The following is a 16138-nucleotide window of genomic DNA, read 5'->3' on the forward strand; positions in this document are numbered from 1 at the left end:
AGTGAAGACAAATATGTATATGAAATATTGAGTGAATTATGTCTTAATATTTTGTGAGGCATGTTTCTTCCCTCTAAATTCCTCCCATTTAAATAAATTCCTGTATTTTTCATTTATAAATGTGGCACCCTCTCTACAGGCCATCGGGTGCAGGATGCCTGATGTTTGTAAATGCGACACCTGGACATTTTTAAAGTGTTTAAATGTTCCATATTAGACATATTTTTGCCGAACATTATTATGCACTTTAAGATTTTCCCTTTTAAAAAAATGGCTGTATGTTTGTGTTACACATATAACAGTTCCACATATGGGGAACGGTGTATCCTGTGCAACAAGTACATATGACACAGGCTCTTTTTCACCTATTCACATATATCCAGTTCGTATGCACACAAGACCACACTCTCACTGACACACGTCAGCCCTGTCATAGGCCCCTAGCCAAAACATATTTTGTTCAAACCACAATTTCTCGCTGTATGGTCATAAGACTTAGGGGGTTATTCTAACTTTGGAGGAGTGTTAATCCGTCCCAAAAGTGACGGTAAAGTGACGGATATACCACCAGCCGTATTACGAGTTCCATAGGATATAATGGACTCGTAATACGGCTGGTGGTAAATCCGTCACTTTTCCGTCACTTTTGGGACGGATTAACACCTCCTCCAAAGTTAGAATAACCCCCTTAGTCAGTGAGCTGGGCGGGGATTGTCTAGTAGCACTGCGTGAGTGCCTTGACCTTCAGTAGCTCACAATGATTTTCACTGATCAGAAGTAGCTCTCACTACAGAAAAGGTTGGAGACCCCTGCATTTGTTGCTTTGACTGAGCTTCTTTCAACCATTGGTTGCTTTGACTTAGCCTCTTTCAACCACTGGATGCTTTGAGTGAGCCCCCTTCCGTCACTGGTTGCTTTGAGTAAGCCCCCTTTAACCATTGGTTGCTTTGAATGAGCCTCCTTCAACTGTGGATGCTTTGAGCAATCCTCCGTCAACCATTGGTTGCTTTGAGCAAGCCTCCTTCAACCACTGGTTGCTTTGAAAGACCCTCCTTCAACCACTGCTTGATTTAAACATCTTTCACATTTTGGTTCGACCAAGAGGACTCGAGAACAGGTTTGCACTTTCCATTAGTGGTTGTCAGAGGAATGCATCTCCTGCATTGCAGCTGATGAGGCACTGCTAAGGCACTAGAGGATGGCAGGAATGGATAAAATACTAGCGCTGAAGTCCTCTACTCAACTGCACGGACCCAGCAGGGGAGCTGGCTATCAGCAGGGCCAGCCATATGCTTGTGTGAGTCATAAAATAATACTAGAGTGCTGACAAATGTGAGATAAAACCCTCAGATAGGACCGTCAATATATCTTAGATCAGGGATTCCCATCAGAATGACACCTGTCCACCACTGCAAGCGGCCTCCTCCCTTACACAGTCTGAGCGGCGCCCTGAGGATGATGATGTTCCATCAGTGGGCAAAGTCATTTGTCCAGCTGCAGGCCTGGGTGGGAGTGAAGGAACTCCCAAATCTAGCAGACCACAGTTCTCTGCTGAGTAGCAAAACAAGTTCTGATCCACTCATGGTTATGTAGTTTCAGGGCCTCTGGTGAGAAAAACTCACTGAGATCTAGAGGGAAATTGAAAATATTGAGGCAAGTGCTACTGATCTGCTCAGAACAAGCATACCTAACTTAAGATGTCCAAACTGAACCCACCTCTCACAAACCAGGAACAGGCTTTAGGTGCAGATTATAAACGTTAACACAATGTAGTCAGGTGAGAGGAGACCTTTTTTTGCATGGTTAGCCCCCACTTTTTGTCTGATGTTGATGTGTTCTAGAATTTGATAGCGCCCAGGGCCCCTGCTAACCAGGTTCCCTGGGCCAGAGCTCTTTCCCTAAATCTGTTGTAATTCTTGGCATAATTGGATACACTCTTACATATCCCTGTAAGACCCTAGTAATTGGATACTCCAGTACTCTACTCAGGGCATGAGATACTAGGAGTAGGCCCCCTTATGGCAGCAGCACTGATTGTGCTGCCCTCTAGGGCCCTGCACCCAGATACCCCCAGCACTGCCAGTGCAGGCTGAGTGTACTGGGGCACACCTAAAAAATGGCAAACTCGACATGGCACACTCCCTGTGTGCCCTGTCCACCCTACGCTGCATATGGTATGGATAAGTCACCCCTTTAGTAGGCCTTACAGCCCTAATGCACGGTGCATCATATTATGTGTGAGGGCATAATTGCATGAGCAATATGCCCCCACTGTGTCCTTGCCAGACCTGGGACATAGTGAGTGAACAGAGCAGCCATTTTAAGTACATGTACTGGACACTGATCAAACACGGGTTCCCCGGCTACAGGATGGCCACTCTGTACCCTGGGTTGTTTGGTATCAAACAACTCAGAATATTAAATCCAAACTGGTACCAGTGTTGGATTTAACCCTAAATGTACCCAGGGGTCACCTTAGAGGTGCCCCCTGCAAAAGCTACCCTAACTGACACAGTTGCTGACTGGTTCCATCCAGCCCGCCACACCAGATGGCCAATATACAAACCTGGGGGAGAGCTATGGCTCTCTGCTTTGTAAGACAATGCCCTTCCTAGGTGGAGGAGCTAACACTCCCTCCCTCAGGAATGTGCAACACCCTGGCGGTGAGCTTCAAAGGGCTACTGCCCCTGAAACTCAAGCCCACAGGCCTGCTTCTAGCAGCAGATACCTCCCCCCCTTTGCTAATCCCCACCTTTGGTGGGAGCAAAGGTGGGAAACCAGACAAAGGGTAGGGGGAGTGGCCTCATTGAGCATGCACCACCCCTAGGGGCTTGCAGGCGTAGTGGACACTCCATCTCATTTTCCTCCATGTTGGATGGCAGGAAAATATCCAATAGGGTTTAGGGAAGTGCCCCTTCCCACAGGAAGTGGTCACTGTAGAGGGTGTAGCCACCCAAGGGTAAGTGTCCCATTGGACACTACCAGGTTCCCCCTAAAACGCCCACTAAATTCAGTATTTAGTGGGCTCCCGTAGACCAAGAAATTAGATTCATCTGGAAGAAAAGAAGACAGCACCAAAGAGCCCGACAGGACGAGAACAGAGGACCTGCTTCACCAGAAGAGGCTTCAAGACCCCTGCTTGCTGCACCAGAGTTCCCGACAATCGCCGCTGCGGAGGAGCTGACCACTGGACCAACCTCAAAAGACCCCGAGGACATCCAGGCTTCACAAATAGCCAGAGAACTCCCTCCTGAGTGGCACCACTCAAGAAACCACAGGAACTTGCAAGGAACCTGCAAACCGGTGAGGGACACTTCACCGACCGGACGATATCTCTGCAACCCGGAAGTTGCAGCTGGACCCAACAACTCACCAATGACAGCTCAGATGAGACCTGCGAGTGTGCCAAGTTTGGTGGACCAGCACCCCTCTGTGGCCGAGTTGTGGCAATACCCCAGGTACTTACTAGTGCACGTCGGACATCATCAAAAACAGGTCCCCCAGAGCTGCAACTGGACCAAGAGGAAGCCCCAGTCAAGGGACTTCAGTGACACCAACTCTAGACCTCCCACCAGAGCACCTGCAACATCCTGCAGGATCTCAAGAAGAAGACTTACCTTCAACTCCAAAGGGTCCCTTTGCGCACAGCATCCAAGACCTTCAAAGCACCCTGCACCTGACCGCCCTGAGCCTTGCATCATGGGATCTGCTGTGTGCCCCGGTCCCGAGCCCCTTGCGACCCCAAAAGCTCAAGGGGACCCCCATGCACCAACTTTAAATCTGCAAACTAGCTCCTTTTCCAAGTGGCCCATCCAGGTGACCCTGTGCCTGTGCCAAGAGGTTTTCCAATGCTGCTCCCGCTAGAACCGGGAGCGGCTTGAGGCTCTTCAGCTGGCACAGTGTGCCCACCGACCACTCCGGCCACCCTGCAAGAGAAGAGACTGGTAACCCAACTGTACGATTTTGAATGCATTTTTAAAAGTCACTGTGCATTGATTCCAATGGTGAGTAATTACGCACAGAAAGACTAACTTTATTAAAACTTCAAAAAGTCATAACTCAAAAAGTCATTAACGTATCTTAAAGATCCTGGTCTTAAAATGTATATAAAAGTCTGAAGTATTTTTTATAAATTCTGGTCTTCAGTTATTCTTTGAGTGTGTGTGGTGCATGATTGTGTTTGTGAGCACAGCAAATACTTGGCACATCTCTTGGATTAGCCTAACTTCTCGACCACCTACCTTACTAATTGGAGCATTAGGTGGTCTGATTTTTACCTCCGGAAACCAACGTGTGGTTGCCTGGACCCCTTGCACATTGTACCTCATTTTGCCCACAACATAGAGGGCCAGCTTCCTACAATCCCCATGAGTTAAGAAGGCATTGCCTTAACATGTATTAAAAACCACACTCAAGATTATTTGCACATCTCCAGTGAGTGATATGCAGACAGTCAAAGCACACAAACAGTGGTTGCAAACCACTGTTTTAGAAACCTCACTCTCCGCAGTGAAACACAGTTTGCAGCTTCTGGACTGAGACTTCCAAAGCAGCAGTTTTCAGCCACTGATGTTTAAATTTCCTTTTGTAATTTCATACTGATAGCAATATACTACTTTACTTGACTAATCTGCAAACAACTTATTCTGATGGATGCTTCTAACCACAGATTTCTCACCCTAGATTAGTCCTCAAGTGCCCGACTGAATCACAATCTTTCTCAGCAAAGCTGTGCACTGCTAGGTGGCCGTATGTGGCTCCGCGCTGACTCTGCACCACCCCAGAAGTGGAGCCAAATATAAGTGCCAACCCTCTTTACTAATGTCAGTTCCTTTCTTTCTGCACCTTCTGACATACATCCACGGCTCCTCTCCCACATTTGTTGACCCCCAATGATTTCTTAAATTTAAAAAACCATAGAGCTAGGGAATGATTTGCCCTCCTAAAATGCAAAGCTTTAAGTGATTCCATGATTGCAGAAAATATGTCACTCACAAGAGGGCTGTCTTTGGTGATTGGGTTTGGTACATAACTCAACTTAAACTTGTATGACAAGTGTAGTCTCATACACTGAAGGCAATCTGGAAACAGAAGGTGAAGCTGTACATTGCCAGACATGACAAAGTCAAAACTTTAATGTAAGTTCCACTCCACATCACCAGCTGTCCTTTTCTTACCAACGGGGCTGTTCTTACAAGAGGTCTGCCTCACGGTTCAAGTGCTCTGGTAAGTTCAAATTGAAGTCTGAATACAAACATAAAAAGCGAAGCAGAACTTGATCCCCCCTGCGTCTCCTTGTCCAAGGAGAAGGCGCAAGGGCATCAACTCATCAGTTGGTTTCCACTGGGACGCCAGAGTTGATCTTGATATGCCTCTAGTTTCCGGGGCCAACAGTGATACTGCAGCGAATTCAAAGAGGCCAAGCTGCAGATCTTTGGTATGTTTCTGGTTCCTGCTAGTGCGGCCTCTCGCACCAAGGATCGGCTGGGGCCTTCAGTCGGGTTACTGCCAACAGGGCCTTTCCCAGCAGCAAGCAACCCTTTTAAACCAGGTCTACCTAGGTCTGCATCCAGTACCACCTTTGGTGCAGACGCCTACTCTGATGCCTGGACTTACACTAGGCCATCACACGTTGATGCTGGGACCGACATCACCGGCTGTCCTTTGGTCCTGCAGGACTTGTTGGTCTGAGTCTAATCCAGGGACCCTCCATCTTGGGGAGATTCTGCTTTGGCGTCTTTTCTAGGATGAGGAATCTACAGTTAGAAGGAAAAGTTAACTTACCTTAGGAAATGCTCTTTCAGGTTAATACTTTGTCCAACCGCAGATTCCTCACCACCCTCCCACCTCCCTGTACTGTGAAGTGGTCTCTTATTCACATCTATAAAGATTGCAAGTTAGGAATTGCCACACTGGTACTAACGATAGTTTTCACACCCTTCTTTTGAGGGCACAGAAAGAATCAAGAAAGAAACTGCTGTCAGCACACAGGGGTGGCAATTATATGCAGCTCTACTTTGTCACTTTCTGGGTGGTATGGAGCCAGCACAGATCCACACTGCACCACCTAGCGAGGTGACGAGTGTTTCTGAAAACATTTTCGAAAAACGTTTTGAATGCAGTCTGACATCTGGGGAGTATTCTAAGGTGAAGGATTTATGGGGGGGATGGCTTGCCACGAATGGCGTAGGACGCACACCTGACAGCTCCAGCAGTCCAGGCCCCATCCATCCTCTATCCTGCATAATATTGGCCCCCAATGTACTAACGACCTAAAAAAGTCTGGGGGAGCCAGACGGAGGGCGACAACTGTTGATTTGCAGCGACCCAAGGGGAAAAATACACTTTTGCTGAGGTGGCAACGATCCTCCCAAAATGGCAGCTGCATGGAGCGGGGGCAGCAACAGACTGGCGGGACCCTCTGGGTTGAATGGAGCAGCGTGACTTGTGCTTGCTGTTGCCACCCACCGTCCCGGGAGGCAGGCTCGACCCGAATCGGCGCAGTGCAGCTCAGTTCCGCAGACGGAGGAGACCGGGAGGCGGCTTCATACGGCCAGGCCGGATGGCCGAGGGCTGGCAGCCGCCCACGAGAACAGAGACCGCTGGAGGAGTACACCCGCTGGCGCCGGAGCGGTGAGTGACATGAACCTGAATATGGCCAACAGAAGGGTGAAGGCAGTGCGGCGATAGCAGAGACCCCAGCAGCGAGGGCGAAGCTCCATCCGGGATGAGTGGCCAGGACGATGGGAGCAGAACGCAAGGGCCTGGCGAGGAGGCGCAGCTGAATTTGTGAACCCTCATGTGAAGGGGGTTACCTGAGCAGCTATTGGGGTAAATACTTAAGCCCCGGGAGGGTTCAGAAGTGATGCAGCGGCACTGGACCTGCTACACAGAAGCATTAGAGCTATCTTGCAGAGCGCGAGACACAGACTGACCACAATCCAGCTGTGGGAATCACTAGAAGCCGAGCAGGCTCACCCTCACACCTAGAGGCCTAGACGGGCTAGCGGCTGCCCACGAGAACAGAGACCGTTGGTGGAGAACACTCGCTGGCACCGGAGCGCTGAGTGACATGAACCAGGATACAGCTAACAGAAGGGCGAAGGCTGAGTGGCAGTAGCAAAGACCCCAGCAGCGAGGGCATTGCTCTATTCGGCTTGGGTGGCCAGGTCAAGGTGAGCGCAGCTAAATTTGAGGATCCGCATGTGAGGAGGGATACCTGAGCAGCTACTGGGGTAAATAATAAAGTCCTGGGATGGATGAGGGGCGAAAATGCAGCACTGAATTTACTACTCAGATACATTAGAGCTGTTTGGCAGCACGGGAGACACAGACTGTGCCACAATACAGCCGTGGGTGTCACTTGATGCTGAGCCACACGCACCTACAGGCCTAGACCATATCAGGGTGAAGCACACTGGCGTCCCACCCTGAACCTTGCCAGCTGTGAGGCAAAGGAAAGCGGTTAAGGTGACCGCAAGAGTCCTGATAACCACAAGCGAGTTCACCGGAGGCTTGTGGACAGCGTAGGAAAGTACCTTCTTTTTGGCATGTTACCTCCAATTTCTGCCTGATGTCCGTGTGTTTGACTGTGTCACTGGTATCCTGCTAACCAGGACCCCAGCGCTTATGCTCTCTCTCCTAAATTTTGTCACTGCATACTGGTAACCCAGTATTTCATCCCAAATTGGCATACTGGTTACCCCTTATCAGTCCCTAGTATATGGTACTTAGGTACCCAGGGCATGGGGGCTCCAGGGGATCCCTATGGGATGCAGCATTTCTTTTGCCATCCATAGGGAGCCCATACCAAGGCTTCTATAGGACTGCCATTGCAGCCTGTGTGAAATGGTGCATGCACCCTTTCACTGCCATTTACACTGCACCAGGTCACTTATAAGTCACCCATATACCAGGCCTTCCAACTATGAAGGATGGGAGCAGAGTAGCTGTTTGTGAGGGCACCCACGCACTAGCAGAGGTGCCCCCATGTTGTCCAAGACCATTATCCCGGACTTCGTGCGTGCGGGGACGCCATTTTGCGCGTGCACTGTACATAGGTCACTGCCTATGTACAGCTTCACAATGGTAACTCCGAATATGGCCATGTTTGGTATCAAACATGTTGGAATCATACCCCATGGGTTGTATGGCTCCATGCACTCTGGGGGCTCCTTAGAGGACCCCCAGTATTGCCATTACAGCCCTCTGAGGTTTTCCAGGCATCCTCAGCTGCTGCCACCTCACAGACAGGCTTCTGCCTTCCTGGGCCTTGAGCAGCTCAAGCCCAGGAAGACAGAACAAATCATTTCCTTTGGGAGAGGGGTGTTACACCTTCTCCCCTTGGAAATAGGTGTTACAGGCTTGGGAGGGGTAGCCTCCCCCAGCCTCTGGAAATGCTCTGAAGGACACAGATTGTGACCTCCTTGCTTAATCCAGTCTACACCGGTTCAGGGATGCCAGTCCCTGCTCTGGCGCTAAACTGGACAAAGGAAAGATGAGTGACCACTCCCCTATCCATCACCACTCCAGGGGTGGTGCCCAGAGCTCCTCCAGAGCGTCCCTGGGTTTTGCCATCTTGGATTGGATTCCAAGGTGGTGGGGCACTCTGGGAGCATCTGAGTGGCCAGTGCCAGCAGGTGACGTCAGAGCCCTCCCCTGATAGGTGCTTACCTGCTAGCTGACCAAAGCCCCTTTCAGGGCTATTCAGGGTCTCTCTCTTGGGTGGTTCTTCAGATTCGGATCGCAAGACTCCAGCAGGAATCCTCTGCATCCTTTACTTCACCTTCTACCGATGAAACTGCACCTGGACCCTCCAGGAACTCTACAAACTGCAACAAAGAAGCAAAGACGACTTCTGCAACATTGTAACTTCAGCTTCTGCCAGCAACTGCAACTGTTTCCAGGTCATGCATCCTTCGAGGACTGCCTGTCTTCAGCCTGCACCAGAAGAACGAAGGAATCTCTCTTGGGGTGAAGAAGTCACTCCTCAGCTTCAGCAGGCACCCCTCTTCAGCGATGACCGGTGGCTTGGGTCCCCTCTCCTGAAGACGTGCGTGGATCCAGCAACACGGATGGTGGACTGAAGTGGTCCCCATGGTCCTGAAGTCTAGCTGTACAACTTTTGGTTGTGCAGACAGTGAAAAGCAGTGTGGGGCTGTGCCTGGGGGCCCCGCAACTCCCCTTTCCGCCAGCCTTTCCATGGCGGTCTTTACCGCCATGGACAGGCTGGCGGGAAGGGGACTCATAATCCCCTGGGCAGCGTTGCAAGCAGCGCTGCCCTGGAGGATTAAAACCGCTGAGACAGCCATGGCGGTAAACCGCCGGTCCCAGCGGTGTGACCGCAGCGCTTCCGTCACAGTCGTAGTAGGCAAGATTGCACCGCCAGCCTGTTGGCGGTGCATTCGCCAAAACAGCCCTGGCGGTCTTTGACCGCCAGAGTTGTACGGGGGCCCATAATGTACTATTTGGCAGGACATCTGATTAACAGCAGATATTTGGTACTAATAGGCCAGCAGCAGGATAAATAGCTATGAATGCTCAGCCACTGTGAGCCAAATCAAGTGAAACCAATCTATGGGGCCTGATTTAGAGTTTGGCGAAGGGTTTACTCTGTCACAAAGGTGAAGGGTATCCAGTCCTCCGTATTACCAGGGTATTTTATCCAGTGTCACTTGTAGTACAGTGGACAGGATATCCATTGCGTTTGTGATGGAGTAACCCACCCGCTGAACCCTAAATCAGATACTATATTACAGGGGCCCCTCCACGTGGGCGGAAGAGTGTTGCCCGCCAAAAATATGCCCCCAGAACAGAAAATAAAATGGTAATAAACTTTGTTTAGTACCATTTTTTGTCAGCACCTCGTCTTGAACAGAGTGTCAGGACAGGGTGGGGCAACTGCTGCCGAGTGGCAGCCGGGAGGTGTGCACTTGTTTAAAGTGTGCATGTCCCTTTGGCCGGCCGTCTTTTGACAGCCAGCCTGACATGCGCACTTTAACCTTATCTAGGGAAAGCACAGACCTCCAGCACTCGGTGAGCGCTGAGAGAGGCCGCTCCAACCAATCCTGACGCTGGTTTCATGCTGGTTACCAGCATGAAACCAGCGTCAGGATTGACTTGTGCAATTTCCTGGGTCCCGTGACCATCGCGCTTCGGAGCTGGGAGAGATGGCAAGAGGAGAGAAGATCGTCATCAGGTAAGTGCCTTTTTAAAAAATGTTATTCTTATTGTATCCCCCTTCCCACCCCCCCATTGTAAATACGAGACAGCCGCCACTGCTATATTACCAGTTTGTAAACAACCCAAGGTTCACGGTCTGCAGATCTTTTTCATGCCAATAGTGTCTTGTAAGAAAATTAAGGACATCTTCCTTTAAATTTGTCTGTTTCTGTTGAGGCCACTATGCAAGTGGACGGATTAATACTGACACACATCCTGATAGTCCTTTACTCAAAGCCAAGAGCTCTTGCATCTATTTCTAAGACCTGCCCTGTCAGTCACCACATTCACTGGCCCTTCGCCAGCCAGTCATCCAGGTAAGGGAAGGCATGGACCCTGTGCCTACACAGGTTTGCTGCCTCCGGCACTTTGTGATCACCATGACCGCACGCTGCACTCCAAAGAAAAGAACGTTCTACTGCCAGTGCCCTTGGCTGAAATGGACCCTGAGGACTCTCTGGTGTTTCCTGTGGAAGTGCGTGTTTTCAAGGTCCCACAATGACGTTCAGTCATGCCGCATTAGGTAAGACACAAACTCTTCCACCATTTTGAAGGAGTTCTTCTGGTTCTATCCATTGGCAGACCACAGGCCAATGATGGGCTGTTGGCGCTTGCCTTTTTCCTCCACAGGACAAACCTGGAGTAATTCCAAGGCTACCTTTTGTGATCGGTTTGTTTGCCCCCAGCAGAGTAGAAAGGGGACTCCTGCTCCCATCAGGGTGAGACAGACCTCCGACTCTCCTCGACTAAGATGGGAACGAGCGGTGGTTTCTCCATGAACGCCAGTGTGTGGCTGGACTTAAGAACCTCTTGCACCCACTCGCTGAAGTGAGTTTGTCCCTGTGGGACTTGTACCCATCCCTTGGTGGGCTGGGCGGGGTTTACTGATTACCTGGGCTGGGGTTTCGGATTGGCTCCAGAGGCCTGTGATCCATCCGTCTTTGGCTGTCGAGGGGATTTGTCTCTGGCTGGCCAGGCTGATAGTGATGCTGATGGTGTCCTTGCAGCAGGGCCTGGAATGGAGGCGCCGGACGTAGGGGCGCGGAAGGTGCAGTAGCACCCCCAAGAAAACCGTTCAGATGTCCAGAATGGGAATGAGCAATAATGAGTCCCTGAAGTTTAGTTTTTATCTTGTCGCATTTATTGTCCTTTCAAAGACAGTAGTCAAGCATCATTCAGCGCCTCCTGATAAACTGCAGCTTGTTTAACATGAAGATTAATGTCTCCTTTCTCCTTCCTCTGCACAAGGAGGGAACTGTAGTGTGAACCAAGAGCCAACCTTGCTGGGGTCCAGGATGCATAAAAGAAAAGGTTGCAGGATGCCAAATGTTTTCTAACACACAACAACATTTAAATACTTGTAAATGAAATTCACAAATATTCAAAAATATATCAGCAGTAAGAAACCCTCAAATGAGGCGTGTAGTATTTTTTGTAATTTTGAGGTGTGAGGGACCTAGACTAAACACATTGCTTGTGTAAGACACAAATTATATCTATCTATATATATATATATATATATATATATATATATAGACATATAAAGTCCGAACCACCACAGACATTTAGCAGTAAAGCTGTATGACTGGTACAGACTTAGTGGTCATTTCAAGGGTCTATGTAAAGGCAGTCCCCAAGCACACCATGCTTCATTCATTTATTTAGGACAATGTGTTTCAAAATGCACCACTTGGACACACGCAACATTCGCCAACCATTCTTCAGCCAAATGGGCATAGAACATTTGCAACATTTTGTGTAACTCTTGGATTTTTCACGATCCCTATGACTTCACTGACATGATATTGATGGCAGCACCCCACCACTGCCCTGGCCTTGAAGGGCAGGTGGACGTCGGATGGACAATGCTGCAGACCTTCACTTGAAGGTCTGCAGTGCCTTGACCACTCTTTGCCAAATAGCTCTTCACCAGGCAATGGCCTGTCCATCACTCTAAACCAGCGACTGGATACAACTCGGGTGATAAGCACCCACTAAAAATCCTTATAACATATCATAACATAACCTGGACTTCGTGGCGACACCCTGATCAGTTTACTTAGGTCTTCAGGAGGACCTGTTGATGGCACGTGGGGCGGGCACATGGGGCGGGCACGTGTGGTGGGCACTTGATTCCTCAATGTCTCAGAGCGTCTTCATGGCGTGCTTGGAGACCACTTGACCTCCCTCACTGTGGCACTTGCCTCCTGGTGCTTGTTGTCTGAGATGATAAGGACTGTACTCTTCTTCCACATTTGAGGGCGCTACTGAGGTCCTTCCCTGTGTGTTCGAGGGAGAGATTCTTGGGTCTCCCTCTCCAGCACAAACTCAGCCCATGAAGTCCTTGTGTGACACTGAATTCCCGGAAAAAGGCTGGATGTGAATTTCAGAAGAGCTTTAGAGGACACATACTCATTTCATGTGATAATTTCTCCATTCCATCATAGCAAACGTAAGGTAGTGATAACTTTGTACGGAAAGCACTGTCATTCATCTCACTGTTGACCCCAAATAACAGCACAATTTTCCATTTACTTATAATCTAAGGCAGTGGTTCCCAACCTATGTTCTGGGGACCTCTGGGGTCTACGAAGTCTCCTCAGGGAGTCTGAGACTGCTGTGAAAATTAATTATTATTAATTGATTAGGTCCCCAGCTTTCAGTAATGACTCAGTGGTGGGGTTCCCAGATTCCAATAATGATTCAGTGGGGGTCCCTGCGTTCCAGTATTGATAAAGTGGGGGTCCACAGAAGTCAAAAGGTTGGGAACCACTGCTCTAAGGCACTGATGTATAAAGTTCTCAGAAGCGCTTGAGCGATGTAGTGCAGTTTACAACTGGGGCATGGATGTAATTTAGGGGTTGCAGCTGCAACCCCTGGGTTGCCCCTTGCGACCCCTGGCACTGCTTGTGCGACCCCTGGTCTCAGAGGTGGCAAAATCAGTGCCAGGAACAAGAGGGGCAGCTGGTTTTGGAGCCACACTTTTTGTTTTCTGTCAGGTTTGTTTATTACACTAATAGTGAATTATTTTACTTTATTCACTATTAGTGTAATAAAACACGGAGTACAGTTAGCTGGAATGTGACCTTCCCTGGCAGCTCAAATAAGTAAAAAATGCTTTCAACTGTATATTGTGTGCTTGCTTGCAGGTAAGTGTGTGTTTATGAGAGGGTCTGTGTAAGTGTGAAGGTGTTTGTATGTGCAAGTATGTGTGTGTGAGTCGAACAGTGTAAGGTTAGATGCAGTTAACACTCAAACAGCACACTAGGTTGTCCATTCGGTCCCATGCCTTAAAACAACATTAGGGTTTTTACTCACCCTTAAGGAGTGACAGTGCACACATTATAAGTGACATCAGAAGCAGCGGCTTGCCTCTAAGTGTACCCACGGCCTGGCTGTGTGTCTGTTTTGGGAATTAATATAGGACTATATTTATGACCTGGTTTGTATCGCCTTTGCACCATGCACTGTGGTACATTTGCGACACAAACCTTAGGTGAGATTTATGAAGCCACACAAGGCCACCTTGCATGGCCCTGAGTGTCTCCATAAATCTCCAGTATGCAGAGCAGCGGAAATCACTGCATAGTCTTACTCTGTGCCAGGGTTGCGTTTCCATGTGTGTTGCATGGGTGTTCCTGTGTAACATCTGTGGATTTTGACGCATTCCCAGGCTTACCAGAAGGTGTAGTCCTGGGAATGTGCCAAAAACCTACACTTCCCCAGGTGAGGCATAATGAGATGTATCTTTATTTGTCCTCGTTTTTTCCTCTTTCCATGTGCGCTGCATTCCTCTGAACACATAGAAAAGCCTCTGGGGATTGTTTTTGTGCAGGAAGGTGGCCCTTCCTGTGTGTAATATAGGCACGCTGGTGCAAGAGTGCCTGTGTTGGCATCAGCGCAGGGGAAGGGACAGGAATGTCCCTTTCCCAGTGACGCAGCACAGGTAAGTGATTTGCTGTGCTGTGCTGTGCTGTGCTGCACCTCTATTTCATAAATACTCCTCTGAGAATGTTCTGTGAGAGCCTTGCTCAGTTTGGCACAGCCATGCCAGTTACCTCCGAGGGCCCCTGTGGGTTGATTTGCCTCTCAGAGAGGGTGACCCAACTGGAGTTTTCTCTCTGTTTATGCTTCTAACAGTTGGCGGCGTGCAGTGTTATGTTTGCTTTCTAATAAATCATATTTGCAGAAGACTAACACGTCCTATCTGTTTTTTCCACAGAAGGAGGGGACCTGGACGACTCCGGTGAGTGGAACAGCACAGGGGACAATCATTGGGAATTATATTAATGTCCAGCTGTGGCGATGTCAGTTTTCTCTCTGTAACATTCCCAGTGAAAAGTACAGGGTTAACATAACATATTGAAACATTTCCCCTCGCGTGACCACCTCCTCCACCCCGGTCTGTCCGTCTTTATTTTTTTATGCAAAAGAGAACATGCAACACACCTCCTGCAGAAGAAAACACTGCGAGATCTGGTACAATTCATCAAAAAGACAATTTAGAACAAGCATTTGCAATGTGATAGGTCTCACATTTGCTTGAGTTAGAGCTATTTGGTGTTGTAAATGCATAACTGGAATTTTCTTGCCACATAAATGGGTCAACCCTGCTGCATAATTTGGTCCTCTCTGCCACATAATTCCAGTGGCCCTGCATATATCTAAAGCAGTGGTTCCCAACCTTTTGACTCCTGAGGACCCCCAATGAATCATTACTGGAAGCCGGGGACCCGCAGCAATTTGTACGATTTAAATTTCAAACATTAAAACAATAATTAGCAAAAAATATAACAAATACACACCAAACAAATACTCAAATTACTAAAGATGTAATTCTTTTATATTGAAAAAAATATGCAAATATCAAAACATTTTATTGGGAAGGTTGGCGCCGCATCTCAGCGACTACCTTTTAATTGTTTGGTTTTATTTAGGAAAGGTGAATCCTCAAGTCAGATTCTACATTTCCGGAGCAATTTCTGTTTTGATATTTTTTTAGCCATGTAAGATCTGAGAAAGCTTTTTCACATAAATGAGTGATCGGGAAAGGAAGTAAACCATAGGGGCCTCTCACCTCTCCATAGCCTCTCCGTCACATGCACTTCATTTGTTTTAAAGCACCTCTCATACAACTGCAAGGTGTCAGGGCACTTCAGGGGACTCAAGGTGTAGGTTTCACATGTCATCCACACTGGTAGGCATTTTCTAAGCGTGCTTGGTCTGGAGAAGCACAAACTTAGGATTGAGAACACAGCACAGTGATTAGCGAGGACATTAGTAATAAGAATGTATTTCTACACAAGCAAACCTTTTTTAGCAGCATAAGGAAAATGAAAGACTAGGGAAAAAACAACTTTCTAATTTGTGCCATGCGGTTTGCATGTAGCTCTTTAACGGCAGTTCATAGCTCACTGTGCTAGATTATTATAATGAACTGCACAGTTACAAAAGAATCTCTGTGACAAAAGCAGTAACCCACTGTGCCATGCACATAAAATACTGTTCTTCGCATGATACACGTTCTTTGCACCAGGCATATTACCAATTTGCTCTACCTTTGAGTCAAAACTGCCACTGCCCAAAACTCTCATTCCTCTCCAGCAGGTACATGAATCAATAGAGTTCTTGTGACACTTTTATTTTTGTTGTACAGGAGCTTTGCAGTGTTTTTAAAAGTGCTGAACAAAGGAAGTAATAAATATAAAAACACGACGCACAAGTTTGTGAGAGGCCCCACTGGAGAAGGGCCTTTCTCCTAGCCCAGGCCTGCGGACATCCTGGGAAATGTGTCACGGACCCCTGGGGGTCCAGGGACCACAGGTTGGGAACCACTGATCTAAAGCACTTGGCTTAAAAGCTGAAGCTGATTGGCCTCTTTTCCCAGTTCTAGCTTTCAAATGGACAGTACTGGGGC

At 48.4% G+C, this 16138-nt stretch overlaps 1 protein-coding gene across 1 annotated transcript in view; it reads left to right on the plus strand.

Moving 5' to 3' along the window:
- The window catches only part of LOC138246709 (protein FAM118A-like), a 133382-nt gene that overhangs the window by 72198 nt on the left and 45046 nt on the right, over positions 1-16138 (plus strand). Inside the window, exon 6 of the mRNA XM_069201479.1 lies at positions 14444-14467. Coding sequence (XP_069057580.1) covers positions 14444-14467 — 24 coding nt within the window. The remainder of the gene's footprint in view (positions 1-14443; positions 14468-16138) is intronic.

Source organism: Pleurodeles waltl, chromosome 7, assembly GCF_031143425.1.
Source record: "Pleurodeles waltl isolate 20211129_DDA chromosome 7, aPleWal1.hap1.20221129, whole genome shotgun sequence".
Taxonomy (NCBI): Eukaryota; Metazoa; Chordata; class Amphibia; order Caudata; family Salamandridae; genus Pleurodeles; species Pleurodeles waltl.